The sequence below is a fragment of the Zootoca vivipara genome, chromosome 3 (assembly GCF_963506605.1).
Source record: "Zootoca vivipara chromosome 3, rZooViv1.1, whole genome shotgun sequence".
NCBI classification, from domain to species: Eukaryota; Metazoa; Chordata; class Lepidosauria; order Squamata; family Lacertidae; genus Zootoca; species Zootoca vivipara.
The window spans coordinates 65021413-65048994 of NC_083278.1; the positions used below are offsets into that span (position 1 = coordinate 65021413).

Below are 27582 nucleotides of genomic sequence, written 5' to 3' on the forward strand. Positions count from 1 at the left end.
GACCACATTCCAGTTGCACAAATCATATCTCTCTCCATTCTTCATCCAACAAGCAAGGGGAATTATCATAGTTCAGACTAGCCAAAACACTCAAGGAGAATGCAGAGCAGAGCAGATGAAGGGCATGGCACTCAGAGAATTCCAAGGGCCAGAGAATGAGGGGCCTGGGGGCCACATTTGACCCCAAGCTTGAATGCCAATTTGGAATTTATGGTATTACCTCTTTGGGTGAAAGTATAGAAATGTAGTCTTCGTATATAAGCCTTGCTTTTTCTTCGACAGTTTCTTTGTTCTGTTCCTTCTTCAGGTCTTCACATGCTAGCCAGAACAGCAAGTTTTCTTCGCTATATTCTGTTCGGAGAAATTCTCTGAAAATATTCCTACCGGCTGGTGTTTTCATCATCTTGTCAAAATTTTGAGCCCAAGACAGGATTTCATCTTCTGTAGGGTTTTGGCTGCAAAACAAACAAACAATGACAAGAGCAACAATAACAACAACAACAACGAAAAGCTATTCAATGTTTCTAATTCTAAAAGCTAGCAGTCAAACCATTCAAATTTAGAAAGAGCAGACAGAAGTAGGTTGTCAGGTTGTCAGAGATGAGTGCTGGGATTGGGGACAGACATTTTGCCTCCCGTGGAAATACAAATCTTATCCTAATCCCAAAGTGCAGGCCTCACAACAATAGATATTTCCTCAAACTGACAAGTCAGCAAGTATGGATGGAGAGCAGGTACATGCCCCCCCGCATGCATTTACACACACACACACACACACACCATGCACCCTCTCCAATGAGAACTTCACTCTATGAGTTGAGTTGGCCAGAGGTGAAACATGAGACATGTGTGAATTAATTCTAAAAAGGATATTAAAATTTGTTTCTATATAAAAAAATGGCTGCACAATTGATTATTAAAACATTTCTCCAACTTATAAAGACCAGAATTGTGGGATACCATTTTTTGAAACTAATGGATGTTGTGTTATGTCCACAAGATGGCATTGCCTTGAAGTGGAAAGGGAGGAAAAAAATAAGACTGAAAACCATGAAGGCATTTTTTAAAAAAATCTCAGATCTTGAATTGGTGCAATAGTTTAACTTACAACATCAACAGTAAGCTCCAATACTCTTATGTTTGCTAATTTATAGCATGTAGTAAGGTCAGGTTATCAATAAGACAGAATTAGGCCAATAACTTGAACTAATATGAAAAGGGAGGAGCAGCAGTATAATGTCAGAAATGAATTGATGCTGTAAAGGGAGGCAAATGAAAGAGGGTACGGAGGCTAATGAAAGACCAGTGAAAGGGGAAAACACCGGCATAAGAAAAAGAAAATTATATGCATGTGAATTCTATATATGGCAACACCAGCTCTAGCCACACCTGTCCCTAACCACTGGATCCAAAAGCTCACACACTGCCACTTTGGCATAGCTGCCAACCCCCCCCTTTTTTTTTGCAGGAAACTCCCTTATTCCAAGCCACAGCTGTCAACTTTCCCTTTTTTTGCTGGAAATTCCCTTATTCCAGCGCCGTTTCCTGCTGCTATCCTGGATTGTTAGATATACCGTAGACTGTCCCTGGGACAGGTGAGGCTGCTGATCCTTATTTTCAAATCCGAAAGTTGACAGCTATGCACTTTGTCTGCTCCAAGTGAGTCTAATGGTCTGACTCAGTATAAGGCAGCACATATGTCTGAAAGGTAACTAACTACATCAGTGTAATTGTGACATGGGTATGTATCTGACGACAGAACAAGGGGTGAACTTCCCTGCTCTTCCAGAACCTCAGCTGGGTGTTGTCAGTTGTGTGAATCCTCAATGGATGATGCAACAGAGAGACCCATCTCAGATGATCATTAAAATCTCAACTGTGCCTTCCTGAGCCTTCCACTTGCATTAATTAAAAGATATGGTTTCTGAGATTTCAGTAGAAATTGCCCCCACACTTGCCAGCATGTTTCTACAACATGTTAGTTAACAAACCAACTAGCAGCCTGTTACTTAACTAACAAGCAACCTGATAGTTTCACAATCTGTTATGTATCAATCCATTTTACCTAACATTGATTATAACTATCCACATTTCTCTGGGTTCATACATAACATGGAACTGTGGTTTATTCAACAGCGAAAGTGGAAGCTTTCACTCCCCTTTTATTGCACAAGGAGGAGAGAGGACAAAAACAGAAGCTCATACCTGTAAGCAGTTTATATAAGAGTATAAAATATACATTAAAACAATGCCAAAAAATATATTAAGAACAGCAAATAATCTGATAAACTGATAAAACAGTTTTAAAAACAAATATACATAATAAAATTAACAGTGACTTACTAAACTGTAAGAAGGCATAGAAGTATGGATGAATAAGTATGCTAATAGTTTGCTAGCAGGGCTCAGGGCTCCATATAGTTATTTGCTGCTCCTCATGACAAGCAAAGTCAAAATAAATTACACAAAAGAGACAGTGTGCAAAATTTATTCAATTTCCTAATTTATACATGACGATGAGTTTAGCTTTTCTTGGCACAGAATTTGTATTTCCACAACACAGGAGTTTTAACACACACTTATTTTTGCATGGAGCATGCACAGCCCCAGATCTAATTGTGGTTCTTACAGTTATTTTTCTGCACAGAAAAAAATTTGCATTATTATTTATTGATATGCTGACAGAAAGGAGAAAGCATGCTTAATTTTATTTTATTTATAACACAACCATGCATCAGCAATGCTCCTTTGCTGTTATATTACATGAAGACCAGCTGATTGAAACTCAGATTTCTGGTTGTTGCTTTTATATGAATTACAGGAAAGCACACACAGTGAAGCAACTAGCAGTGCAATTCTGTACATGTTTACTCAGAAGTAAGCCACAAAAAGTAGCTCCATTAGTTCAAGGACTTGTGGCTGCACAATGAAACTTCCCTCCCCTCTACTCATTTCTCCCCCAACTTGTTCTGTGTTTTCCACAACCCTCCAGAGCAGATTTGGGAAGAGGGGAGGGACAGGAAATTCCATGGCACAAACGGAGATCTTTGTGCTAAGGTAGCCATTGATACCACCCATTGAGTTCAGTGGGACTTAGCCTCAAGTATGTGTGCAGAGGATTGCGGCCATCATAGTTTATGGTAAGAGGCAATTAGACAAGACAAACAGCAAACTTACCACTCTTCTATGACTTGAATATTCTCCATTTTAGTTGTGTGTGTCGGCCTTCCTGTACTGTCCCCTCTATCTTCATTCCTAACAGTGAGGCTGCAATGTAGTACAACACTTTATTTTGTCTAGAGAGAATTAATTTAAAACAATGAATATACAATATATAAAACAACACTGAGGTTTAACGTGAACCTGCATTCTTAAAGGAGACATTGTCTTGGTGGCAAATGCAGGCCACCATTGGAATACCCAAAAAAGAAAAGATGTTCCATATTGTCATTATTTAAAAGACCCAACCGTTGTTATTCTCATAAATTCTAAGCAAGGCATTTCTTGCAATGTCTTCTAGAAGCTCAGATTCAGCAACGCTTCTAGCCACTAGATGGCTCCTCTTTCAAAATGTTACTGTGCATTCGGTGCTCAAGTATAGAAACTTGTAACATTGGCTCCCATGCTCTCTCTTGTGACATGATGTGGCCTGTTAAAAATAGAATTGTTTGTTTCCCCCTTTTTGTTCAAGCTCCTTACCTGCCTAGTTGCCTGGTTTGTATTTACAGCCAGACATATCAGTATGGCTTCTACACAGGGGCAGCCTGTCCCGTTTTGCCATCTGAGGTGAAACAGGAAGGTGTCGGCTCCACCCGGCGGAAACGTCGCCTGCCAGAATTATGTTGCTTCTGGCGAGATCTTGTGGGATTTCGCTCGGAGCTGCTGCCATGCAATCCTGGAGCATGGCTGCCGGGCTCCACACTTGGTCTCCTTCTACCTGTGAGACATCGGGCAGGGAGGAGGAGGTGGAGCAGGGCCATAGGATTTGGGGGGCACCCCCAGCCCCCTCCTTGAATTTTTTGGGGGACTGAAAACCCCTCAGCCCCCAATACTTGGCTCACCTGCCTGATTTCAACTGGGGCACAATCCAGAAAATCTGGTACTGCTACTATGCAACATCTATTTATTTCAACTAGAGCTATTAATGTTCAGTATATATCTTTAAGAAGTCATATTATCATTCACAATGTAAGCAGGTGTAAAAACATATCTATGTACAACAGTATGCCCTAGCACTACTGGGAGCTTGTCTTATGATTGATGACATTGTCCAGAGAGTTAATCCAAACTATACATCATCTTCAATGAATAAAACATATGCATTGAGCCTCCAGCCATCATTTTAATACTAAGGTGCAAGGAATACTCCTTGGCTGTGAGTTCAATACGTACCACTGTGATAAATGGCACTTTGGGCAGTAATCTCTTCAAGCCAATAAAAGCATATTTGCTTTCCAGCAAAAAAATAAAAATAAAATCTACTTCCATTTACTAGATGCTGAGAACAATGCAAAATTCTGCACCCAAAGACCTGTTTCTCTCTTTTATAATGCTTAATGGATAGTTATGGGGGATTTTTTTTTTTTGCCTACAAAAATATTTGCTTTGAAATAATATTTGCTTCCCAAATTTGTATGTTAGGTTTCTATGACTATGCTTAAGATCCCTAATAGGTATATCATTCACAACAAAACAGTAGGTATACAGTGAGCTAATTTATAGTTGCCACTAAGGGGGGGTGGGGTGGAGTTTGTGATAGTTTCTGCTTCAGCATATCTGGATTTCTAAGGAAAACAAAAGCTAGATATATTTTTTCTCTATGGGGCTGTTCACAGCCCTAACCAGGACCCACAGAAAGCACTAATTTAGGTTGTTAGTAAAGTTATTCTATGGGCACCATCTGGTTCTGTACAGCATTGGAGTCAAGGGCTGTTGAAGAAACTCTCCTGGGAAAACCAGGTACTAGTGGATCCATGCAATTTTACTTAAAGCAAAAAGTTGAATTTTTAAAGATTTCATCAGGGGAACCACCCTACGCCTCTGACAGAACCAAAATGATTTTCAGTAAGGTTAGTGATATTTCTATAATTGTGGTCAGCCACCCCACCCCCCCTGCTCACAGTAATCCATGTTTGTGGCAAATGGGTCACCCGACTAGTAAATTAGAAATGGAGGCTACCATTTTAGATAACACTCTGAGCCTTCAAAATAATGGCTGGGTGAAAAATTTAGTGGAATCTTCTACCTGTCTATTCAGAAATATGTCTCATTAAGTTTAAGGTAAAAACGTAAAGGACCCCTGACAGTTAAGTCCAGTCACAGACGATTCTGGGGTTGCGGCGCTCATCTCTCTTTACAGGCCGAGGGAGCTGGCGTTTGTCTGCAGACAGTTTTTCCGGGTCATGTGGCCAGCATGACTAAGCTGCTTCTGATGCAACGGAACCCTGAAACCAGAGCAGCGCACGAAAATGCCGTTTACCTTCCCGCCAAGAGCCGTCTTTCCCATTGGGTTTATTGGCGCATTGCACCAGGGTGCCGGCCTCTCAGGGGCGCCCCAGCAAGTGGGGAAGCTGTGTGGCTTTGCCGACAGCCTCTCCTTTCCCTCCTGCACGCCTGCCAGCTGCGCCTCGTCAACCATATGGCTGGTGGGTGTGCAGTTTGCCTCCCAAGCCTCCACAGGAGAGCGATCCCCGCAGAGGCTTGGGGAAAGGTTGACAACTCTGGGAAATGGGGTGGGGTGCCGGAGGGATCTTTCCACCACGGCACCGGATATGCTTAAGACGGCCCTATTCCCGCTGGAGCGGTACCTATTTATCTACTTACACTTTTGGGTGTGCTTTCGAACTGCTAGGTTGGCAAGAGCTGGGACTGAGCAACGAGAGCTCACCCTGTTGCAGGGATTTGAACCGCCGACCTTCTGATTGGCAAGCTCAAGAGGCTCAGTGGTTTAGACCACAGCACCACCCATGTCCACGTCATTAAGTTTACTGGGACTTAATTTCAGAGTCCGAGGTAAGTGTGCACTAGATTTCAGCCTTACAGTACCAGCCATTTGCAATATATGTGGATCATCTTAAGCAGTGTAGAAAAGTAGTCAGCTATAAACACTGAAAGCTCAGTTTAAGAGTAATGAATTAATCCTAAAATCCTTTGAACAGCTTTGTGCCTTTCAAGTATCCCTGCTGAACACAGAGGATACTTTTTGAGGGGTATGAAAATGTTTGAGGGGTATAAGCCCACTAGTCTGGCTCAGCACTAATATTCATTCATGTGTACCCAGTGTTTCTAAGAAACTGAGCAGGGTTATAATCATGCCCTTGGGAAACAGAGTGTGTTTTTCCAGAATTACTTAACCCTTTTGTAGCATGAATGGTATGCTAAAAACAGAACAGAGGGGGCCAGAACTCCCCTTTTCTCCAAGGTGTCAGTTGCGAGCATATTTCTTCCTTACAGGCACTATAAGACTACTACTATGTCATTCGTCTTTGGTCTGCAACAATGATTCAGCAGTGATTCAGTAATGCAGCAGTAACTATGATTTCAATGTAGAAGCAGAACTGTGTGTGTGTGTGTGTGTGTGTGTGTGTGTGTGTGTGTGTGATTTGCACCAGCTGACTTTCTGAAGACTCTTAAAACGGGAAAGCGCCAATAGAACAAATAAGGCACCTGCTTTGGGAATAAATGTTGAACATCACAAACTTGTGTTGAAGACAGTGTGATATAGTAGGCAGAGATCACAGACCATGGAGCAGAGTTACTTTGGTACAATACTATTTAGCTGTGAATCCTACTTTTGACCTTGGGCTCTTAGATCAGCAGGTCTTCACAGAGTTTAAAGCTGCATTAGGTTATCCTTGGAGGTTGTTGTGAGGATGTAATGGGAGTGGGGGGGTTATGTACTTCTCCCTCCCCAAACATATGAGCTGCTCGGAAGAAAGGTGGGACAAAATTGTGATGAAGATGTAACTGCCCATCACTCCCATTCATTCACGCCCCCACCTGCATTCATATTAGTCGGCTTCTTGCTAAGCAGCTGAATTCAGTGACTGTCCAGGTAACCATGTACAGGATAATAAGCAAAAGGGCCATTCCTATATATTTGCTATACCAGCAAATATATACTTAGCATGCAGCATGCTATGGCAACATCCTGTAACCCAGATGCTGTGTGCGCTATAATACAATCAAATAAATGTGGCTTATAGGCAGAGATACTGGTTGAAGTGTTTAGGGAATGCCAATCTATTACAATGGAATGATTGAAAATGGAACTCGTGAAAGTTCTTCATTTCTCATTGATTCGTATTTGGACAAAGTTTTATTGAATGCATATAGTTGGCAGGTATGTAATCTCCACCCACTGATCTATGGCACTGCTGGTAGCTCCCTGATCCCTCTTCCACTCTTTTCAGGTGATCCATTGCTATTCTCCTTGCTGTCCATTTTACAATGTGTGTGTATGTGCATGCACACAAAACATAAAAATGACAGTGGTGAACAGTGGCAACTGGGAAGAACAGACAAGTCTTTACACCAATTAAACATGTAGGGGGTTGGGCAGAAGGAGGAACAGCAAGGGCAAGCGCTGAACTTGCTTTGTCAGCAGATCCTTTGAAAAAATGTATGGAAAGCTCCATACATAGGACTGAGTTACCGTAGGAGTCTTAACTATTGATTTTTCCTGAGTAAATGCACCCCCTAGAGTATTTAAAGTGTAAATACTGCACTTCAACATGATACAGTAATAATATAAATAACATGCCTTATCTATTAGAAGGGAATACGTAGCCTTTTTTTAAGCGTTATCTCTATAACTAGAGTGAGAGCTGATTGCCTGTTTGGGGGGAAACAGGGTATCTGTCCTGGGAAAACATACAGCACTGATCATCTTCTTGGCACTGTGGTTGTTTTCTCATCCAACAACTGGAACGTATGTATCCATGTGCAATGAATGTGACAATCCAGCTAGAACAGGCTTCCTCAACCTCGGCACTCCAGATGTTTTTGGCCTACAACTCCCATGATCCCTAGCTAGCAGGACCAGTGGTCAGGGATGATGAGAATTGTAGTCTCAAACCATCTGGAGGGCCGAGTTTGAGGAAGCCTGAGGTTAAAGGGAAAGGTACCCCTGACTGTTAGGTCCCATTGTGGATGACTCTGGGGTTGTGGTGCTCATCTCGCTCTATAGGCTGAGGGAGCTGGCGTTCATCCGCAGACAGTTTCCGGGTCATGTGGTCAGCATGACTAAGCCAGTTCTGGTGAGCCAGAGCAGCGCACAGAAACGCCGTTTACCTTTCCATCGGAAGGTGCTTTTGAACTGCTTAGGTGGGCAGGAGCTGGGACTGAACAACGGGAGCTCACCCTGTCGTGGGGATTCGAACTGCCAACCTTCTGATCGGCAAGCCCTAAGCTCTGTGGTTTAGACCACAGCGCCACCTGCGTCTCTGAGCTAACATCATGCTAATATGATTCTTCCATCAGCATAAGCATTTCTGCTGATGGAAATTTCTCCCATCCCTGATGCGCTGTTTTGGGGGTTCTCCCAACCCCACTGAGCTGAGGAAAGCAGGGCATATAGGGGAGCAGAAATTAACAATCCCCATTGTGCCAACAGGACTCATTGCTCTGGCTCCTGCTAGCACAACTATTGAGTTGAAGCCAGCCTCACACGTTTGAATCATTCCTGATCCAGAATGAAACTAAACACGGATTCCCCAGACCATTTTAGAGCAACTGTCAGATCAGTACTTTGAACATATCACAAGCCAAATGTTTATGACTAGGATGCCACTAGGTACATATCTCATTTCTCGGCGATCATGTGATTATTGCTGTATGAGCTGTTTGCACACTCCCAGGCAAGTGATGAAAACTGGTCCACCAAAATGTCCCATTTAAGTATGTGACTGTGGCCATTTTAAGACGGGTAAGTGGCCATCCATAATGTTTGCTCCAACCAATTGCAAGTTGAATCATGTAAAGTGGAACATAAAGTGCACCAGGCGAGGTTTAAAACATACTTTGGAGAGGGCACTTTGGAATCAACTAACATCTGGAAGGAGAAATGATGGGATGAATCCCTCCATGTGAATGAACATTACAGGAGAAGCAAAAATGAAGTTAAGAGGTACAAATAAAATTCCATGAAGCCAAATTGTGAAAATGGAGAAAAAGGGAGAGAGACAAGGAGACACGATGCGCATTCTGTATGAAAGCATGCCTAAACAGATCAGTAGGGCCTCCAAATGGATGAATATTTATATTCTGCCAGATTTTTAAAGGCTGTTTATCTTCTTTGCCTTCTGTCTTAAGAAAGAGTGGGGCTGCTTTTTAATTGAAGGATTCCACAACATCTTGGTTTTAAGCAAGGAGACAGTCTTGAAAGAGTTGCTTAATTCTTAATTCTTTGGAGTCCAGAGATAGTGCTTGAGTTCTGTTTAAAAATCCCAGACACTTATTCCTGGCGCAACTGACATTTTAAGCTGATTTGGAATGATACATGGTTGGAAGATAAACCCTACGCAAGCAGGAAATTATTCTGTGAGCTAATATATCAGCCAGAAGTTATATCTTTCATCCTCCACTATAGGGGTGAAGGGGAATTTTTTTGATAATTCCATTATCAAAACATTGGCAGTGTTTGCATGTTGCAGAAAATACTTAGAGGATTATTGTGAATGCACAGAAGGCTCTCAGCTCACTCCCCACCCCCTAATTAATGGGAGCAACAGACCATGATCCCTCATGTGTCATTACACCTGAACTGGGAATCATGGTTCCTTCATTTCAAACTAACCATACTGTTAAGTCAGGGTTTGCCCAATGTGAACTGGGCCGCTGAGTTACAGTCACTAAAGTCAGAACTTTCAGATGTGTCTTCAGAAACTCAAAACAAGAGTGCTCCAAATCCCCAGATGTCAGCTCCCAATGATTTCGTATAGGTGTCAAATAGCAAAGGAGAGAGCTTGGGCTCTTGAGGGACCTCACAGGTCCAAAGCCATGAAGCTGAGCAACCATCACCTAGTACTACTTTCTGGTAGTGACCCTGCAGGTAGGAGCAGAACCCCTGTAAGATAGTACCACCACCTTCCTCAGTTGCTCCTGAAAAACACCATTGGCAATGATGTCAAAAGCCCCTGAGATGTGAAGAGAACCAACAGGGTAGTATTCCCACTGTCTCTCTCGCAATGCAAATGAGTTCAATGTCATTTCCTGCCAACTGAGAGCAAAACCAACCCATGTACATGCCGTTTATTGACCTGTCTAAGGTATATTGTAATGCCCTGTGGACGGTCCTTCTGAAAATTGGCTGCCCAGATAAATTTGTATACATCATTCGGCCTCTCCATGATGATACTGGCAGCAACAATTGCAGATAACAATGGCTCTCAAAGTGAACCATTCACAGTGGGATCAGGTGTTAAACAGGGTTGTGTTATTGCCCCAACTCTATTCCTTATTTTCATTGCCATGATCCTACACTTTGTTGAAGGGAAACTCCCCACTGGAGTAGAAATCATATATCGAACAGATGGAAAGCTCTTCAATCTGAGCAGGCTGAAAGCAAAGAGTAAGGTTACCGTAACTTCCGTCATAGAGCTTCAGTATGCTGATGACAACATTGTGTGCGCATGCTCAGAGGATGACCTCCAAACCATCCTAAATATCTTTGCAGAATTGCAGAAGCTTATGAAAAGCTTGGCAAATCACTCAACATCCAAAAAACCAAATTGCTGCACCAACAAGTACAAAATAACCCCTCTGCAGCACCACAAATCCAACTCAATGGTGTAATGTTGGAAAATGTCGATCACTTCTCCTATCTAGGCAGTCTTTCTACAAGGGCCAACATTGATGCTGAAATCCAGCATTGCCTGAGTTCTGTGAGTGCGGCTTTCTCACGATTGAAGTGCAGAGTGTTTGAGGACCGGGACATTCGCAGGGAAACCAAAATGCTTGTTTACAAAGCTATTGTACTACCAACCTTACTATATGCCTTGTGAAACTTGGACCACTTATAAATGCCATCTCCAACTCCTTGAAAGATTCCATCAACGGTGTCTCCGAAAATTTTTACACATCACTTGGGAAGACAGACGAACTAATATCAGTGTGCCTCCAAACTACCTTGCAATATGCCCATGAAGTCAGAAAAATCAAAATTCCCCAGTCCTTATCAAATTGAAGAGACTAATATATTTATTATTTTCAGTGAGCCCAATTACACTATTTCAAGCAAGCTCCCTGAAAACAGTTTCTTGACTGCAATCATTTTCCGTCTGAAGGGTAAATATTTGATAGGAGGGGTGAGCTGGGTCCCGTCAATAAGCGCACCACACCCAAGCTGGTGCTGGTTGTTCAACTGAAAGGAGACTTAAGTTGGCTCTATACATAGCAGTCAGGAACCATGCCTGAGAAAGCACCACCTCCATAATACACAGGTGGCCATTCTTTGTAGATAGGAGTTTTGCATAGTTCCTGAGCTGAGCAGAGAGTGTACCAAGATGATGTCACCCCTGTTAGGCAAATGCAGTCTATACAAGCTCATAGGAACTTACTGACAGATGATACATTGTTGGTCTGCGCTGGCAAAACACCTTATCTTCACAGTTTCTAGCAATGGAGGATCTTTTGAAAAATAGGGGGAATCATGCCATTGCTGTATCTGTCTTATGGACTTTAGTTTAACTGCAGTCTTCTGAATAAAAGAGAGTAAAATGAAATGAAATGTAGGTCACAGCCACACCATACATCTAATGCACATCTAAAGCACGTGGCATCCTGCAAAGGGTCTTGGGAACTGTAGTTTAAGGGTGCTGAGAACTGTAACTCTGTAAAGGATTCTTTTGTATGTGTGGATGTATCACAATAATACTTGGTACTCTAGTTGTTGAATAAAGACATATGAAAGGATAGACAACCTTAACTCTTGCATCTCTGTCACTGTTTCCTGTCCCTTCCAGTTGACCCTCATACAGTTTTGTAATTGTTTATGTCCTGAGGTGAACTTGTTTCACATAATGCACCTTGACATTCAAGACAGCGTGAAGTTTTATGGGAAAGAGAACTGCATCTTGTGGGGAGGGGTGTCCAATTTAAGAAGCCAAAAGTGGTTTCATTTCCTTCCCACATCTTGCATCCTGAGCTCAGTCTTGTAGCAGACTATTTTTTTTTCATGGAGCTTTGGGACAAAACATAAAATCTTTCCTCACACATCAATTTAAGTGATACTAGGTGTGAGAAAGAAAACTCTAGGTGTGCGGAGCAGGCTGTGTTCAGAGCTTGACTGCATAGGGCACAGGAAAAGGCAAGTTACAGCATTCTCACCTCTGCCTTCTAATAAGGCTAAACAGTGTTATCATACACACTCACTGTACATTGTTACACATATATACTCAGAAGTATGTCCCACTGAGGTCAATGGAACATATTCCCAGGTAAGTGGGCATAGGGTTACAGTCTCCATCACTCTTCTGCATGCTTCCCACAAAGGCTTCTCTGTTTACTGAATTGTAGATACCTGCTCTACCGTCTCTGTCTGTCCCATAACCTCATTGTGTCGGTACTAACACCTGGTAACTTCTCTTGATGCAACCCAGGTGTACCATATCTCTAGGGATTAATGAAAAGAATGCAGCTAGCTCATCAAGCACACCATTGGCTGCCAGCTAAGTAGGGTGACCATGTGTCCTACTTTATAGAGGATGGTCCTCTAGTTGAAGGATGACCAGAGGACAGACCTCCATTTGAAGGTGTCTTCTGTTTGATGGGCTGTCAAGCCAAGTCACAGACAAAGAGCAATAGGTGGGGAGAGCAATGGGACATTGCCCATCAGTGGCGAGCAATTGGACAGCAGACTGAGCAGGCACAGTGGACTAAGCACAGGGCACATATCTGCATATAATTCACCTTAACTAATGCATATGCACATTTAGAAATAATTATATAAATCAATGCAAATTATATGCAAATCTATGCCCCGGACTGGCTGGAGGACACTAGGTTGGTGGAGGCTGTTCTACTGCTATGATCTCTGCTGTTGGCCAGGTGGTTGTTCTAAAACAGGCTTCCTCAAACTCGGCCCTCCAGGTGTTTTGAGACTACAAGTTCCATCATCCCTGACCACTGGTCTTGCTAGCTAGGGATCATGGGAGTTGTAGGCCAAAACATCTGGAGGGCCGAGGTTGAGGAAGCCTGTTCTAAAATCCACAAACGCTGGTGTCCTCCTCCCAGGGGAAGGATTTAAGACATTGTCAGGGAGGCACAAATGCTAGAACCTAGGAAGGAATAAGCAGCTGCTCCAGGCTGCAGGCTCCTGAAAAACTTACTCCCTTGATTGTAAATGCAACTGATAAGGTCAATAATTCAGTGCTGGAGGATGAATCAATGCAGAATCTTTATGTAGTGGAAAGGAGAACTACCAAACTTCAAACCAATCCCTTGCTTAAAGATCAGAATCACTTGGCTATTAAGGAACACAAAGCAGACTCCCAGAGCCTCACAAAACGGTGCACAAAGAAGTTATTTGCATTCAAATAGCCAAACTGGAAATGTTCAGATTAATGAACCTGCTTTGCTACTTACTGAAGATTTACTCAATGAGACATGAACAGATGATGCTACCTACTAAAGCCCTGGGTAGGCTAGACCCAGCAGGAAGTAGAAACGAACCCCTGGTAGGTTGCCATATGTGACTGGTGGGTTTCATTCAGCTTGATGGGTCACAAGTTGTGTAGGCCTGCTGTTGAGGGTTTTTTTTTTAGTGTGAAGCTCAGTAACTTCTTCCATCCAAGTATGGCTGAAGGCAGGCAATAGCTCTTAAGGGAGTTTAAAACTGCTTGGAGAGAGGCATTTCCTCCAATGGATTCACCCCACCCCCCCCACCCCCCGCTGCCTCTGGTCAAATACATTTTGCAGAGTTCTTTCCCCCCTTTTCTTCAAAAACTGGTCACCACGGGCAGATGTGGGATGAGTATATACTGTATACCAACAAAGATCAATCCCTGTTTCAAACTGCTTTCCACTCTGAAAATCTCCACAGCTATGTGTGATAATATAGCCAGCCATCTTTATAAATAATGTGACAGCCTCAAATTTTATAGTGATAGCTACATTTAAATAACAGGAGAGAAATCTGGCTCCTAGTGTGGGATGGATATATATATAATCTGTAGGTCTTTAACAAAATATGTGTACTGTACTGTGAGCTGTCAGACACCTCACAAATTCACTGTAAAATTAATGACAAAAGCATGGACGCTGTGACTTTTTTTAAAAAAATAACTCCAAGTTAGCTGTTAAACCCATACAAGGAAAAAATGTTCCTTTTAATAAAAAGAAATATTTGTGTAATAAGGTCAGAAGCAAGAGCTTTCAGACTATCGAGGCAAATTACAAAACCAGAAAGAAGAGGTTTCTTGCCAACAGTGACTTTTGCTGACTCTGAGTACTTTTAGTGAGCAGCCTGAAGGCTGCTGAGTTCACCTGGTTCCAGTGCTGGCTTGCTGCCATTCTGGGCCTTACACTTCCATGCCCAACTCTGACTTTTCACTTTGAAGGTTAGGAGCCGACAGCCAATTTTTGAAGAGCTAAGACCTTGTATTGTGCTTCACTCTATTAAAATGATGTAAAACTTTTGCTCGTTTCCCTGCTGGGGGGAAATGGTGGGAATGCTGTCAGTTTCTGAATAATCTATCCACCTTACATTTATGACCATAGCTGCCAAGTTTTCCCTTTTCTCGCGAGGAAGCCTATTCAGCATAAGGGAAAATCCCTTAAAAAAAGGGATAACTTGGCAGCTATGTTTATGACACTGTGGCAGAAGGAAAGTTTTTGAGCTTTGGTATGGTTTCATGATGGGTGGTGTGATTTAATTAGGAAAGGGCATGTTCAGGGAGGGGAGGAGGCCTAGTGTTCTGTTAAAATGCAGGGTTATTCAAATTTCAAGGCACATGACGCAATAGGCTCTTCTGCCACCTGATGGAATTAGTATATCCTCCAACATTTCTCCAGTGAAAATAGGGACGTCCCATTCCATAATGATAATTTCACTGGGTTGCCCCAGCCACTCTGGGCAGCTTCCAACATATATTAAAACATAATAAAACACGAAACATAAAAAAAACAACACCATTCCCTATACAGGATTGCCTTCAGATGGCTCGGGGGTTACATAACTCCGTACTCTCCAACATTTCTCCAATGAAAATAGGGACGTCTTAAGGAAAAGTGGTACATTCCGGGATCAAATCAGAAATTTGTACGGCTTCTCTAAATCAGCAACACCACCACTTGGAGGGTCCCTATTTTGTGGCTTTGAAAATATTTCAGAAATGGCTTTAAAAATATCTAACAAATTCAGCTCATCAGTTGCCCCCTAAGATTAAAATTATAATCTTCAAGGAAAAGGAGTCTTGTTACTTCTAATACATGCCAAGCCATTACAGCAAGAATGAGGAGCTGTGGTTCTCTAGATGTTTTGTTAAATTCTCATTCCCATCAGCTCCATCCAGCATGGCCAGTGATTAGGGATGATGGGTAAAGGTAAAGGTAAAGGGACCCCTGACCATTAGGTCCAGTCGTGACTGACTCTGGGGTTGCGCGCTCATCTCGCATTATTGGCCGAGGGAGCCGGCGTATAGCTTCCAGGTCATGTGGCCAGCATGACAAAGCCGCTTCTGGCAAACCAGAACAGCACATGGAAACGCTGTTTACCTTCCCGATGTAGCGGTTCCTATTTATCTACTTGCATTTTGACGTGCTTTCGAACTGCTAGGTTGGCAGGAGCTGGGACCAAGCAACGGGAGCTCACCCCGTCACAGGGATTCGAACCGCCGACCTTCTGATCAGCAAGCCCTAGGCTCAGTGGTTTAACCACAGCGCCACCTGGGATTATGGGTGCTTTAGTACATATCTGGAAGACCACAGGTTTAGTACATATCTGGAAGACCACAGGTTCCCCATCCCTGTCTTGTAGCCAAGGTGAGATGAAGATGGTGTGACTGAAGATTCTGATGCCAAAGTCATTATTGAAACTTACTTATATAGTTGCAGTTGTTACAGCTGTAATATAACTAATGGCTTTAACCATTTCTAAAGGGTCAACTAAGTGGGGGACCAGTGTTGTTCTTGCTAGAAGAGGGAATAAAAGGTTGTAAGCCTGCATAATTCGAACCAGTTGTTCTTGCTTCTCTTAAGAAAAAAAATGCTCACTCTGATGCTCTGTGTGGATGGAGGTGGCAGCAAGATCAGATGTGTCTTAGATGCCAGGCATATATTGAATATGGTGTTAATGGATGTAGGTTTCTCAACACCTGGACTAAAGATATCTAATGGGGGTTTGGAGGACATATCCATATGAAAATATGGATCCAATCTGCTTCAAAGGTTGGTAAAAGAGAAAAGAATGATTCTTAGGACTACTCAAGTACGTAGTCAATAAGTGCTTTTCATTTTTAAATAATGGACTGTAGTCCTCTCTTAGACAACTAGCGTGATGCAATCTTAATACAAAGGCAGTAATTTGCCAGCTGATATAAACAAAAATTTAAAAATATTGGGCAAGGGTATTCTCGCATGGTTTCTTCTAAATGTCAGTCAATACTTTATTTGCTAAAACCAAAGGTCATCATAACTTTCTTAGAATCCCACAGGCTATGCAACCACATGCCTACATTTCTTGCATCATTTTGTGGATAGAGCTGGAGTGGAAAATGGATTGATGGAAAGGAAAGAGATAAGGGAGGTAAAGAATCATTGTGGATATCCCACTTCAGCGCATGTTTTTATATCTCTTAGTTCCTCCCATATCCCAACTGCACTACCTGGATGCCTTTTTATCTATTTTTTGATGGAACTGAGGGCAGGTTGGGCAATTCTCTCTCTCCCTCCCTTTTTTAGTGGAGTGGGGAAGTCTCCATAAGAAGAGCCTGCTGGATCAGGCCAATGGCCCATCTAGTCCAGTCCAGTACTGTATTCTGTTTTCACTGTGGCCAGCCAGATGCCTGTGAGAAACCCACAAGTACTAGGACCCAAGCACAAAATGACTCTCCCCTCCTAAGCAACTGGTATTCAGAAGCATTAAGCCTCTGACGGTGGAGAACAAGCCCAACAATCATGGTTAGTAGCCACTGATAACCTCCTCTTTTAAAGTCCTCCAAGTTGTTGTCCTGTGGGAGCGAGTGTATCGGCTTCCATTGTCCCTTAAGGCAGACAAGTCTCCTTGGCTCTTCTCTTTCCTTGGCTCTTTGTATCCAGACTGAATGCAAGCCCCAAATGCAAGTCAAACATAATGTCTTTTTCTTTGTGTGTGTGTGTTTTTAGAGATTAAATAAACATGTGAAATAATCCTGGGGCAGAGCAGTTTTATGCCAAACTTCCCTGCACATAGAAAATAAGCAGGTAAGCAACCAATATTTCATGCACCCTAGCTTTCCAGAGACAAAAGGTTTTCTGACCAGGAGGAGGAGCATTCAGTCCCACCTGTATCCAGAAATGGCACAGCCTCTGGGATAACCATATCATGCTTTAAACAAAACAAAATGTGTAGATCACACTTCGTTAAATTTAGAGAGGCTCTGACTAATATTTCCTTACTTTGTGAAGGTTCACTGCAAATGAAACCTTGATTCATCAGTGAACTTACTTAACCAGCAGGAAGAAAGTTAATGAGAAGAGATGCCTATCTTTCTACGAAATGACATTTTTGCTTATTCCTTAACATCCACGCTTAGGTCTACAGTCCCAGCTAAGAAACCTTGCAGTATTAATAGGTACCACGTGGCCTAATGCCTATTATTAAAGAGGCATAAATGATAGAAGAGGCACATCCTCTTCTTAAACAGCTAATTGTTCTCATGCCATATCTAATGCTTTGATTGATGTCACAAATTTACTATCCGCTGAACAAAGGTGTGGGTATTTAACTATCAGTTGCTGTGCAAACAAAAGGCTTAATCCTCATTCTGATTCAAATGTTGGCTGCAGTGAAAGTGAAAACTAATCACCTGAGTGAAATGTGCCAGTCAAACAGATGCAGCCTTAAGGATGACTGGTGCTTTTAAAAAGGTTCCGGCTCAATGGTACAAAGGTCTTCCAAGCCTTTACCGGGAACAGAAGCATGCACGTCAATCCATTGGCATTACAGTGTGGTCCAGGGGATGAGTGTTGGGCATGGACATTAAATGACTGGCTTCCAACAGCAGCCTACATGGTCTGGAAAAACAATTTATTCTTCATTTATAAAATGGGCGTCAAAATGACCTTAGCAGAGTTTATAAGAGGCTTTGGGCTTTGGGGGGGGGGGGAATGCTGTTGCAAAATGCACTAAAGTCCCCGCACCATGTGCAGGTGAAAAAATGGGATAATTTCAGTGAATCGGTTGGGCAGAGCGGGGTGTTGCTCGCTTTCATTTTCACTGGTACCTATGTGGCTGTTCTGGCAATGAATCACCTCTTGACAGCATTTGCTCCACCTGCAAATGCCCTGGACTGACACTATGGATTGTATCTAACTAAGGCTGTGTGTGTGTGTGTGTGTGTGTGTGTGTGTGTGTGTGTGTGAAAGTTAGTTATTCATTTCAGTGGGTCTACAACTCCATTCGATAATGTCACACTAAATGGATATCTGCAGAGAAAATGGCAACCACAGCCCCCACCATTAGTGCTGCTGTGCTCAGCTTTCCCACGAAGCATTTGGATCATCTGCTTGGTTATAGTAAGGCGGAGGCTAAGCCAGAGTATGTGTAATTGAAAATATCACATATTCTTCCTCTGCCTTCATCTTCCCTTTTCAATGTTGCTTCTTGTGCCTATTATAGATTGAAAACCCTTCGGGTAGGGACTTTTTATTTGCAGACCAGGCTGTACATAGAAAGTTCTGTGTAAATGTTGATGGTCATTTCCATGGTCACCTGCACCATTCAAGGAGCTTATTTAAGATGAAAATCACAACTGTTATCTTTGTTGGAGCTAAATGGCCACAGGAGTCAACCTGAGTTTCTATATGGACACAGCAGTCATTGCATAAAGAGTTAAGATGCAACTTCATCATTGTCCTCCCTTAGCATGATTTGGATGTGCTGCTGTAATTTTAGTAGCCTTTAGAACCATATATTTGATTCATACAGTCTTCAGAGATCTGTGCTGTATCTTTCCCTGTTTCCTGAAAGAAAACCATTAAAAAAAAAAAACCTCTTCCACTGCAAATGTTAGAGATGGAAGGAAAAGTTATTAGGCCATCCAATCTGTTTCTCCTTACATTCTTTTTCCATACTTTTGTCCAATCTAATTCTAAGAATTGCAAGCAATGGCATTTCCACCACATCTTTGATCCTAACTTTCTAACGTTATTATTTTTTAAAGCAGGCAAGCTGTAACAGGCTTGCCCAAACTCTCACAAGGACGCTGTATAACTAGCAGCACATAATCCGTGATGACAGACAGTATTGCAACTTACAAACACACTTGGTGAGGGGGTGGGGGCCAAGTAAGCAACGAATGCTGAAGCGTAGATCCTAAATACTCACAAGCTACTATATGGGGACCGTGGAGTTTAGGAGTCTTGCCAAGGGCAACATTGTTTTAAATACCATCTGAGAACGACTTCAAGCTAAGAAAAGTTCCCAGAGAAGTATAATGTAAATAAATTCAACTTGCTTTTAAAAAGCAGCAAAAATACAATTCTATTAGCTGACAGTTACGGGTGGTGATACTTGTGTAACACAGAGAAGAGCTTGCATTGTCCCTATTATTTACTAGCAGTTAGTGTGGTGAGGCAGAGACGTGGACTTGGCCTGCCAAAATCAGGAGGGATGCAGCATACCTGGATGGGTATAGAGTGGGGAAGGATGTTGCTAAAGCTAGGACTGTACGGGTACCAGCATCCAGGTAAGCTGAGCTGAGGTCAGTGTCGGGAGGGTGGCTCCATATTCCTGCCCCACCACATTGGCTGCTACTGCTATTTGTTGTTGTTTAGTCGTGTCCGACTCTTCGTGACCCCATGGACCAGAGCACGCCAGGCACTCCTGTCTTCCACTGCCTCCCGCAGTTTGGTCAGACACATGTTGGTGGCTTTGAGAACACTGTCCAATCATCTCATCCTCTGTCGTCCCCTTCTCCTTGTGCCCTCAATCTTTCCCAACATCAGGGTCTTTTCCAGGGAGTCTTCTCTTCTCATGAGGTGGCCAAAGTACTGGAGCCTCAGCTTCAGGATCTGTCCTTCCAGTGAGCACCCAGGGCTGATTTCATTCAGAATGGATAGGTTTGATCTTCTTGCAGTCCTTGGGACTCTCAAGAGTCTCCTCCAGCACCATAAAACCACTATTGCTATTATTCACCTATATATTCACCTACATTTAAAAAGTCTCTTTTATTCCTTATTTAGCATGCAAAAGCAATCAGGAGAAAGCTTCATAACAACCAATTTTCCCACTCTCTTCCCAGACGAACACTTGGTTTGACCCTGGAAGAGCAGTTTGATGACTGTATAGCAGGTATCGACAACCTCCGGCTGCCCCATGCACTGCAGTAAACCAGCACAGCGTGGTGCAGGGACTCACCGAGCAGCGCTGGAAATGGAGCTGGCACCAGCGCCAATACCGGAAATTGCTTCTATGCAGGCGCAATTTCCGGTGTCTACGCAGGTGCAGAAGCGATTTCCAGCACTACGGACATGCGCAGAAGCGATTTCCGGCACCCTGCATATGGGAAGCGTGGCGCTGGAAATCGCTTCTGCGCATGTCTGGCCCACGGACAATAGTCCGTGGGAATGCTCCAGCCCATGGCCGGAAAATGTTGCCGACGTCTGCTATATAGCATGGACATCAAAGTGCCCTTCCAGGCCTTGGCCCAGTATACCTGAAGGAGTGTCTCCACCCCCATCATTCAGCCCGGACACTGAGGTCCAGCTCTGAGGGTCTTCTGGCAGTTCCCTCACTGCGAGAAGTGAGGTTACAGGGAACCAGATAGAGGGCCTTCTTGGTAGTGGCGGCTGCCCCTCAGATGTCAAAGAAATAAACAACTACCTGACTATCAGGGAAGTTTTTAATGTTTGATGTTTTGTTGTGTTTTTAATATTCTATTGGGAGCTGCCCAGAGTGGCTGGAGAAACACAGCCAGATGGGTGGGGTATACAGAAATTGTTGTTGTTGTGGGTTGGTAGCCAGTGTGAGGACTGCATTTGGCCACAAGAGAAAACAGTCACATGATGGCTTCCCCATACATCCAAGGCATGATTCACACACGTAAACAGTAATATGGACAGCTGTTGCAAAGCCGAATGGCATAGGTGCCGTTGGCCAGAAATATTTGTATACCATCTTCCCCTAGGGTTTCTCCACTGGTGTGGTGAGAAATGGCAGAATAATGGAGCAGGAAATCTTCTCTGTACATAATAGTTTCTTTCAAGCTTATAAAATCACACAGTTGCAGACAGGGGATTTTTTTCGGTCTGCATTTTTAAGCAGACTGACCCGATTCACACTTCATACACTTCTGGATTTCTGTCTCAAGGTTCTGCCCTAATGGCACCATTGCTCCATCTTGGGGTCTGTTTCTTCATCACATTACAGCAAGGTGGGGGACCTTTTTATTAGCCCGGGGGTCACATTCCCTTCTTGCAGCTTTCCTGGGGCCACATTCCAGTGTCAGGTCAGAGCAACAAATGCAAAATTTGTCTTTGTACGATAGCCCAGTTTCTTCACATTGACACATTCCTCTCTATCCTCCATCCAAGCAAGTAATCAATGCTATCAGAGTCCAAGGACACATTTCAGCCAAGCGAAAACACTCACGGAGGGTGCAAGACAGGGCTGGTGAGGGGTGTGGTTTGTGAGGGTGTTTGGTCCAGGGAGATTCCCAAGACTCAGAGGATGACATTTGGCTCACGGGGCTGAGGGTTCTCATCCCTGCAATGAAATTTTAGCTACTGGCATTTCTAGACAGATGTGTACACGTGGGAAATCCAGAGCATCTAAGCAAGTAAATGGCTGTATTGTAACCGCAGCCCTGTTCACATGCATATAAATATTGCTATATTAAAAGTTTTATATATACACTTTTGTGACAGGCATCCTAGGCAGGCTATCCCAGCCTAGAAAGATCACATGGTCATCTGAGGTTATTTTAAAAACAGGAAAATAAACACTAAATTTCAGTCTCATATTTCCTGAGCTGATGATTCTTTTAGGAAGAGCTGAGCAGCAACTATTTCCTGGCCTGATCCCCATTAAGATGACGGCTGTTTGCCAGTTGAAGGATCTCAGTGGAATTTGAATGCATCCTGACTATAAATACATTCTGCAGGTTATTCATCAAATAGAAATAAACAATAAACAGGTAGAAATAAGCAAGACAGTTTTGTTCATGTTTCACATTAATTCAAAATTCACAGACCATCATTCATTTTCTCTTCCCCATGCCCTGCTTCCCCAAATAATCAAAAAACTACTTTTTTGCACATATTTGCTACATTATTTTTTATTATTTCTACAGTTGGGAGTTTTCATATATATAAAATTTGGAAAGTCTGTCTTTTCAAATGCCCATCTTTTAAAATTGTTTAGGAGAAAGCTAGTTCTCCAAGAACAACTTTAGAGAGGGTTAAATTATATGCAAAAAGCAAATGCACACAAACCCTCTTCTTGCTTAGCTCTGATTGCATTATCAGGAGGGAGCTCTGGGTGCACACATGCATGCACAAAGGCTTAGGAATCACATTTTCCACAACGCAAAACATTGTTCAATTACTTTATTTTTTAAAATGTGCAACATGAGCACAAAGTTGAGAGAAGACATGAAGTCTGTGTGCAACCATTGAAAATCAAATGAGCATTTATCGCGCAACAACCTGGTTGTACAGAAAAGCCCCCCCCCCCGCTTTCTACATTAAGCCTGACGACTGATGGCTTTGGGTTGACATTTACCTGCGCTAGCTATGGTATCAAATAGACTGCGTGACATACCATGAGCAGCTGCAACAACAACACCAACAGAAGCAACATGTGTTGTTGGGCCTTTGGTTTCCAGGTGCTTGAGACACAGCAGATGTTTCTTCATTTTGTGGCTGTTGCCTTTTTCTCATTTCAGCTACTTCAGCACCCCAGTGGCTACAAGAACACAGACATAAAAGAACATGAAGGAAACGCAACCTGCATTTGTGCTCTTTCTAAATTGACGACAACGGCTTACACCCTCTTTCAACTTCATAATCAAATCAAAGCATCGGCATGACATCCTGTCTGTCACTTCGTGTCTCAGCTGAAGTGGGATTCCCAGGGACCCTAAGTGGGAGGAAGGAGTGCAGAAAAGAAGCTACACAGAAGGTAATGAGGACAGGGCACATTTTCACCTACCGGTAAACCAAAGATGGCCTCAAGACCTAATCAGGAGAACAGGGAGAGGAGTTTGAAGGGCTCCCTCTTCAATGTGCATTCCTGAAATCTGGAATATATTTTCTGTAGTGAATTGAGGAGAAGGGCAGACATCTTTCACTGCCAGAAAGGTTTTGAAGTGTGAGCCTGGGGAGATAGTGCTTCAGGGTTGCTTGCCACAAGACATAACACCTAAAAGATGTTCACAGATCCCATCTTGCTGTTTCATATTCCTTTGGTTTAAGAAACTCTTTTTTTACCCATGTTCAGTGGTACGCACATCACAGTTTGTATAGCACTTGGTAGTGTTTAAGATGTCAATGGCAATGTGACTATCACAGCTTTTCCATCTTCCTTTTCTTTTTTGAAGAGAAAGAATGTCATTGAAGACACACCGACTTATTCCCTGTTTTACTCTAAACAGTGTGGCAATATATGCCTCACTTTGCAAAGGAACACCCTCTATTTGATGGGCTGGCCAGATCATGCCTGGTTTTAAAGAAAAAAGAACGGGGAGCAGGAGCCTGAAAGTTGCCCTTTATTGGCGAGCACCTGGTCAGTCTTCCACACTATGATGAGATGTATTCTATTTCTGTCTCATTTATAAAATTATTTCTAAATTTGCACTTAGACATGTGAATTAGTAAGGCAAATTTGTGTTGTAGTTTCCCCCTTTTTTTGGTAATATATTTCCTGGGGGGGTTCTTTTTACTTTTTTGCAGTGCTTAAGTAGCCACTCTTCTGGGTTCATATAAAAGTAGATATTGTACCCAGGCAACATGGACAATACTACTTTCACAATTTGATTGTGAGCCTGGAACAATTTGTGAAACATGAAATCAATGTACCTCATTGCATCTCACTATGTTGCCTGCCTCGCTGGTTTTTGTTATTGCAAGCAGAAAACATATATTGCAAGCCCTGGCAAAGCACCATAGATCACTGATAGGTTGAATTCTGCTGGTTATGTCATATCTATCTATATAATGCTAGACATTTTCTCTTATATATATATAAAATCAAACTGTTAATGTGCCCAGTTCAGAAACCTCAAGACTTACTTGATTGTAATTTGGCAGACTTTATCCACTGTGCCTGAAAATTTCATTCACTTCCCCCCCAAAGGGGAAAAAGCAAAACCCGTTTTTTAAAATTCTGAAATCATTAAAGGGTGAAATGAAACTTTGTTTTTCCTGAAGCAGACTTGGCCTGGAACCTTAAGCTGAACTGAGCAGCATCTGAAGCGATTTGGACTGAGCTGAACTGTTATTGGAAAAGCCAGATCAGGGTTTGAGCTGAATCTTGAAGTCGATGCACAAAAATACCACTTTTTCTCATGGCAGGGTAGGCATTTTCTCTCTCCGAGAGTTGTTATTTTGAAACCTCTGCAACTCGATTAATGAAATCTACAAAATTTAGCAGTGGGACAGAGGAGAAAACAACCTCCTCAGGAAGCCCAAACCTATGCATATTAATACAAAGAAATAACTCCTTTTGAATTCAACAAGACTTGCACCTAAGTAAGTTTGCATATGATTTCTAACTTAGATATGAAGTTCCATGGCACAGCTTGACTATTTACTTAAGATTCATTAACACCCGAAACACCAAAAACCTCAACAGAGAAGCACAAGCCTCTATACTGTTGATGACAACACCACCCTTCATTAAATATCTTGCTGCTGTTTTCACTTAGTGAATCAATCATTCAATTGTGCCAACAATGGACAGCAGTAAACAACAGAAACAAGCAAAGAGAAAAGTTTTATTATCATCATCATTATTATTATTCACAGGCCAAGGGAGTCGCATGATTTTTTATAATTAAACCACAAGCTATCTCTTGAGGCTTGGTTCGCCATAAAGTGAAGCACCACAGAAGCTTGTTACCATATTTAGAGAGAATTAATTATCACAGACTGCACTCTGCCCACAGAAGTAATTAGCAAAAAAAATATTTCCCATGCTCACACAGCAATGCCTTGGGATGGGACCTTGGAAGATCCATACCTGGCACCAGGAATGTTTGCTTCTTCCTCGTATCCATGCACATTCTCAGACTTTCACATAACTAGGCACAACTCTATGGCTATCAAAGTGCAACAGACAATTTCTGAGTTGAACAATTGCCTTGCCGACTAGAAAGCAACTCCATTATATGATTTACTTTCTATACACTTCCTTTACACAAATCCAGGACCGGGACAGTTAATCATCTAAAGAATCCTATCTAAATGCACCCTATGACCTGCATTTTATCAGCATGCAGAACTGCACCTACCCTCCGCTGACCCCCTCCATCCACTTCCACTATGGTTCCAGTCCTCTATTTATTACACTTCTGCCCCATTTGACCTCCAGAAAGCTCAAATCAGTAAGTTTTCCTGCTCAGCCTGCTTAGCTTTGGCAGCATAACTGCATCATCCAATTTCAGAGCATCTTTTGGGCCTAACTAAAGTTCTTTGCCTATTTTAAACCAGTCTAATACCAAGCCATCGAGATTTCCCCCCAACAAAGTGCAATGACCACAAGTTTCAGGCATTCCAATTTTGACTCAGGTGTAGAGATTTGTTTAAACCCAGGGCGCCCTCCCTCCTCCCATCTAGCAAGAGAGGCCTGCCAATATTAAATCTGCATATACTTAGCAAATAAATTGGGACAAGTGGAAAGGACAAATGAACATTTCTTCTTAACAGGGGAAAATACCTCTAAATGTGCTGTTGTTTCTTTCTTTCTTTTTATTTATTAATGTTCATGCTTCAAGGTGACAAAATGGCATAGGTCAGTAATTTAGACCTGGAATATTTCTCCTTGGCCCCAAGAGAACTTGCTTTGATCCGCGTTTCCTCGAAGAGGACCATTCAAATAACACCATTAAGGCCTCCTGGCAGAAGTCACAAATTTAAACACTCTCTTTCAGCGTCCACATCCTGTGCAGGTTATTGCTCTCCTCTGCAAGTAACACTTTGTTTGCCCTTTGAATAGACCTTAAAAAGGCAATGACAAGCCCAAGCCTTGCGGTAGAAAAGGTAACAGAACTGCGTGTATATTCCCCCAATGAAAACTGGTGTGGCATGAAATTATTGTGGTGGAAAATATTCTGGAATGGATGAATATATCTTGGGGGAAATATGAGAAAAGCAAAAGATCCTAGAAAGAGTGCAGCAAGCTGAGTCCATGTTAGGGAAAAAGGTGGAATATAACAACAACAACAACAAACAAACAAACAAACAACAACAACAACGACACTCTGGAATGAATTTCTCCCACATCTTGTCTTTCCTGCAGAGGTAGTCAAAGGGAGGTTGACTACTCCACTATCCTCCACATCACCATTGAATATATTTATATCTTGCTGTTTTATCTGTCAGGGACTCAAAGCAGCTTACAGATAGAATAGGAAGAGCTAAAACATAGGGGGGAGGGACAGCAGTGGAGCAAGCCGATCGGGCACCTGGGGCGGCGCCTGTGCCCTGTGCCCAGGGGCGGGACCAGCCACCCATGGGGCAGGGCTAGCCGGGGCAGGACGCTCCGCGGGGCCTCTAAGGAGTCTGCCTGCCTCCTCCCACTCAGCTGCCCTACAGCTGAGGGGGAGGTGGTGGGTGGAGTGTTTGGGGCAGCACGGAGCCTGCACACGCCCAAGCCACCGCGTCACTCCCAGGAGAGATGCATGGCTCGGGTGTGCTGCAGGCCCTGCAGTGGGTGCTGGCCAGCATTTTGTCACCCCCCTCAGTGGTGACACCTGGGACAACCCACCCCACCGCCCCCTTCATCCGCCCCTGGGGAGGGAATCACACTGCATCACACTCTTTTGGAGCTTCAATTTAAGAAGGAGGATTTTCAAAATTAACCCAGAACTGAAAGGTGCACACTTTGCAGTAGCCTTCAGTTAATTTGTGCTCCATCCTGCCTTCATTTACCAATCATATCCCACTGATATGATTTTTGGCTGGCAGTTTTCCATTTCTGGAAACGCATTCTTTCTTTAAATTGATTAGTAACAAAATGAATGGCTATGGTACCAGTCTAAAGGTGTAGGTAACTCCCTCCCCAAGCCACCATGCTATTTCTATTAAAGCACGTGGATGTCTAGAATCACAGAATTGGAGTGGGCCTTGAAGTCCTCTCCAGCCACATTCACACCATGCATTTAAAACACTCTAATACAACTTTAAACAGTCATGGCTTCTCCCAAAGAATCCTGAGAGTAGTAG

The 27582-nt window shown here is 42.8% G+C and overlaps 1 protein-coding gene and 1 long non-coding RNA gene across 4 annotated transcripts in view; one reads left to right on the plus strand and one right to left on the minus strand.

Annotated features, from left to right (window-relative positions):
* LOC118081990 (uncharacterized) overlaps positions 1 to 26809 on the plus strand; it is a 35665-nt gene extending 8856 nt beyond the window's left edge. Inside the window, exon 3 of the long non-coding RNA XR_004692158.2 lies at positions 23085 to 26809. This is a non-coding gene — a long non-coding RNA (uncharacterized LOC118081990). The remainder of the gene's footprint in view (positions 1 to 23084) is intronic.
* The window catches only part of RGS17 (regulator of G protein signaling 17), a 61430-nt gene that overhangs the window by 1512 nt on the left and 32336 nt on the right, over positions 1 to 27582 (minus strand). Inside the window, exons 2-4 of one of the 3 annotated variants that reach the window (XM_035108693.2) lie at positions 22961 to 23104; positions 3178 to 3267; positions 221 to 455 (exon numbers count right to left, since the gene is read on the minus strand). In XM_035108693.2, the coding sequence (XP_034964584.1) occupies positions 221 to 455; positions 3178 to 3267; positions 22961 to 23079 (444 nt within the window). In that variant the 5' untranslated portion in view covers positions 23080 to 23104. Of the gene's footprint in view, positions 1 to 220; positions 456 to 3177; positions 3297 to 22960; positions 23105 to 27582 lie in introns of those variants that run through there. The other 2 variants (XM_035108694.2, XM_035108695.1) reach the window with 2 other exon arrangements.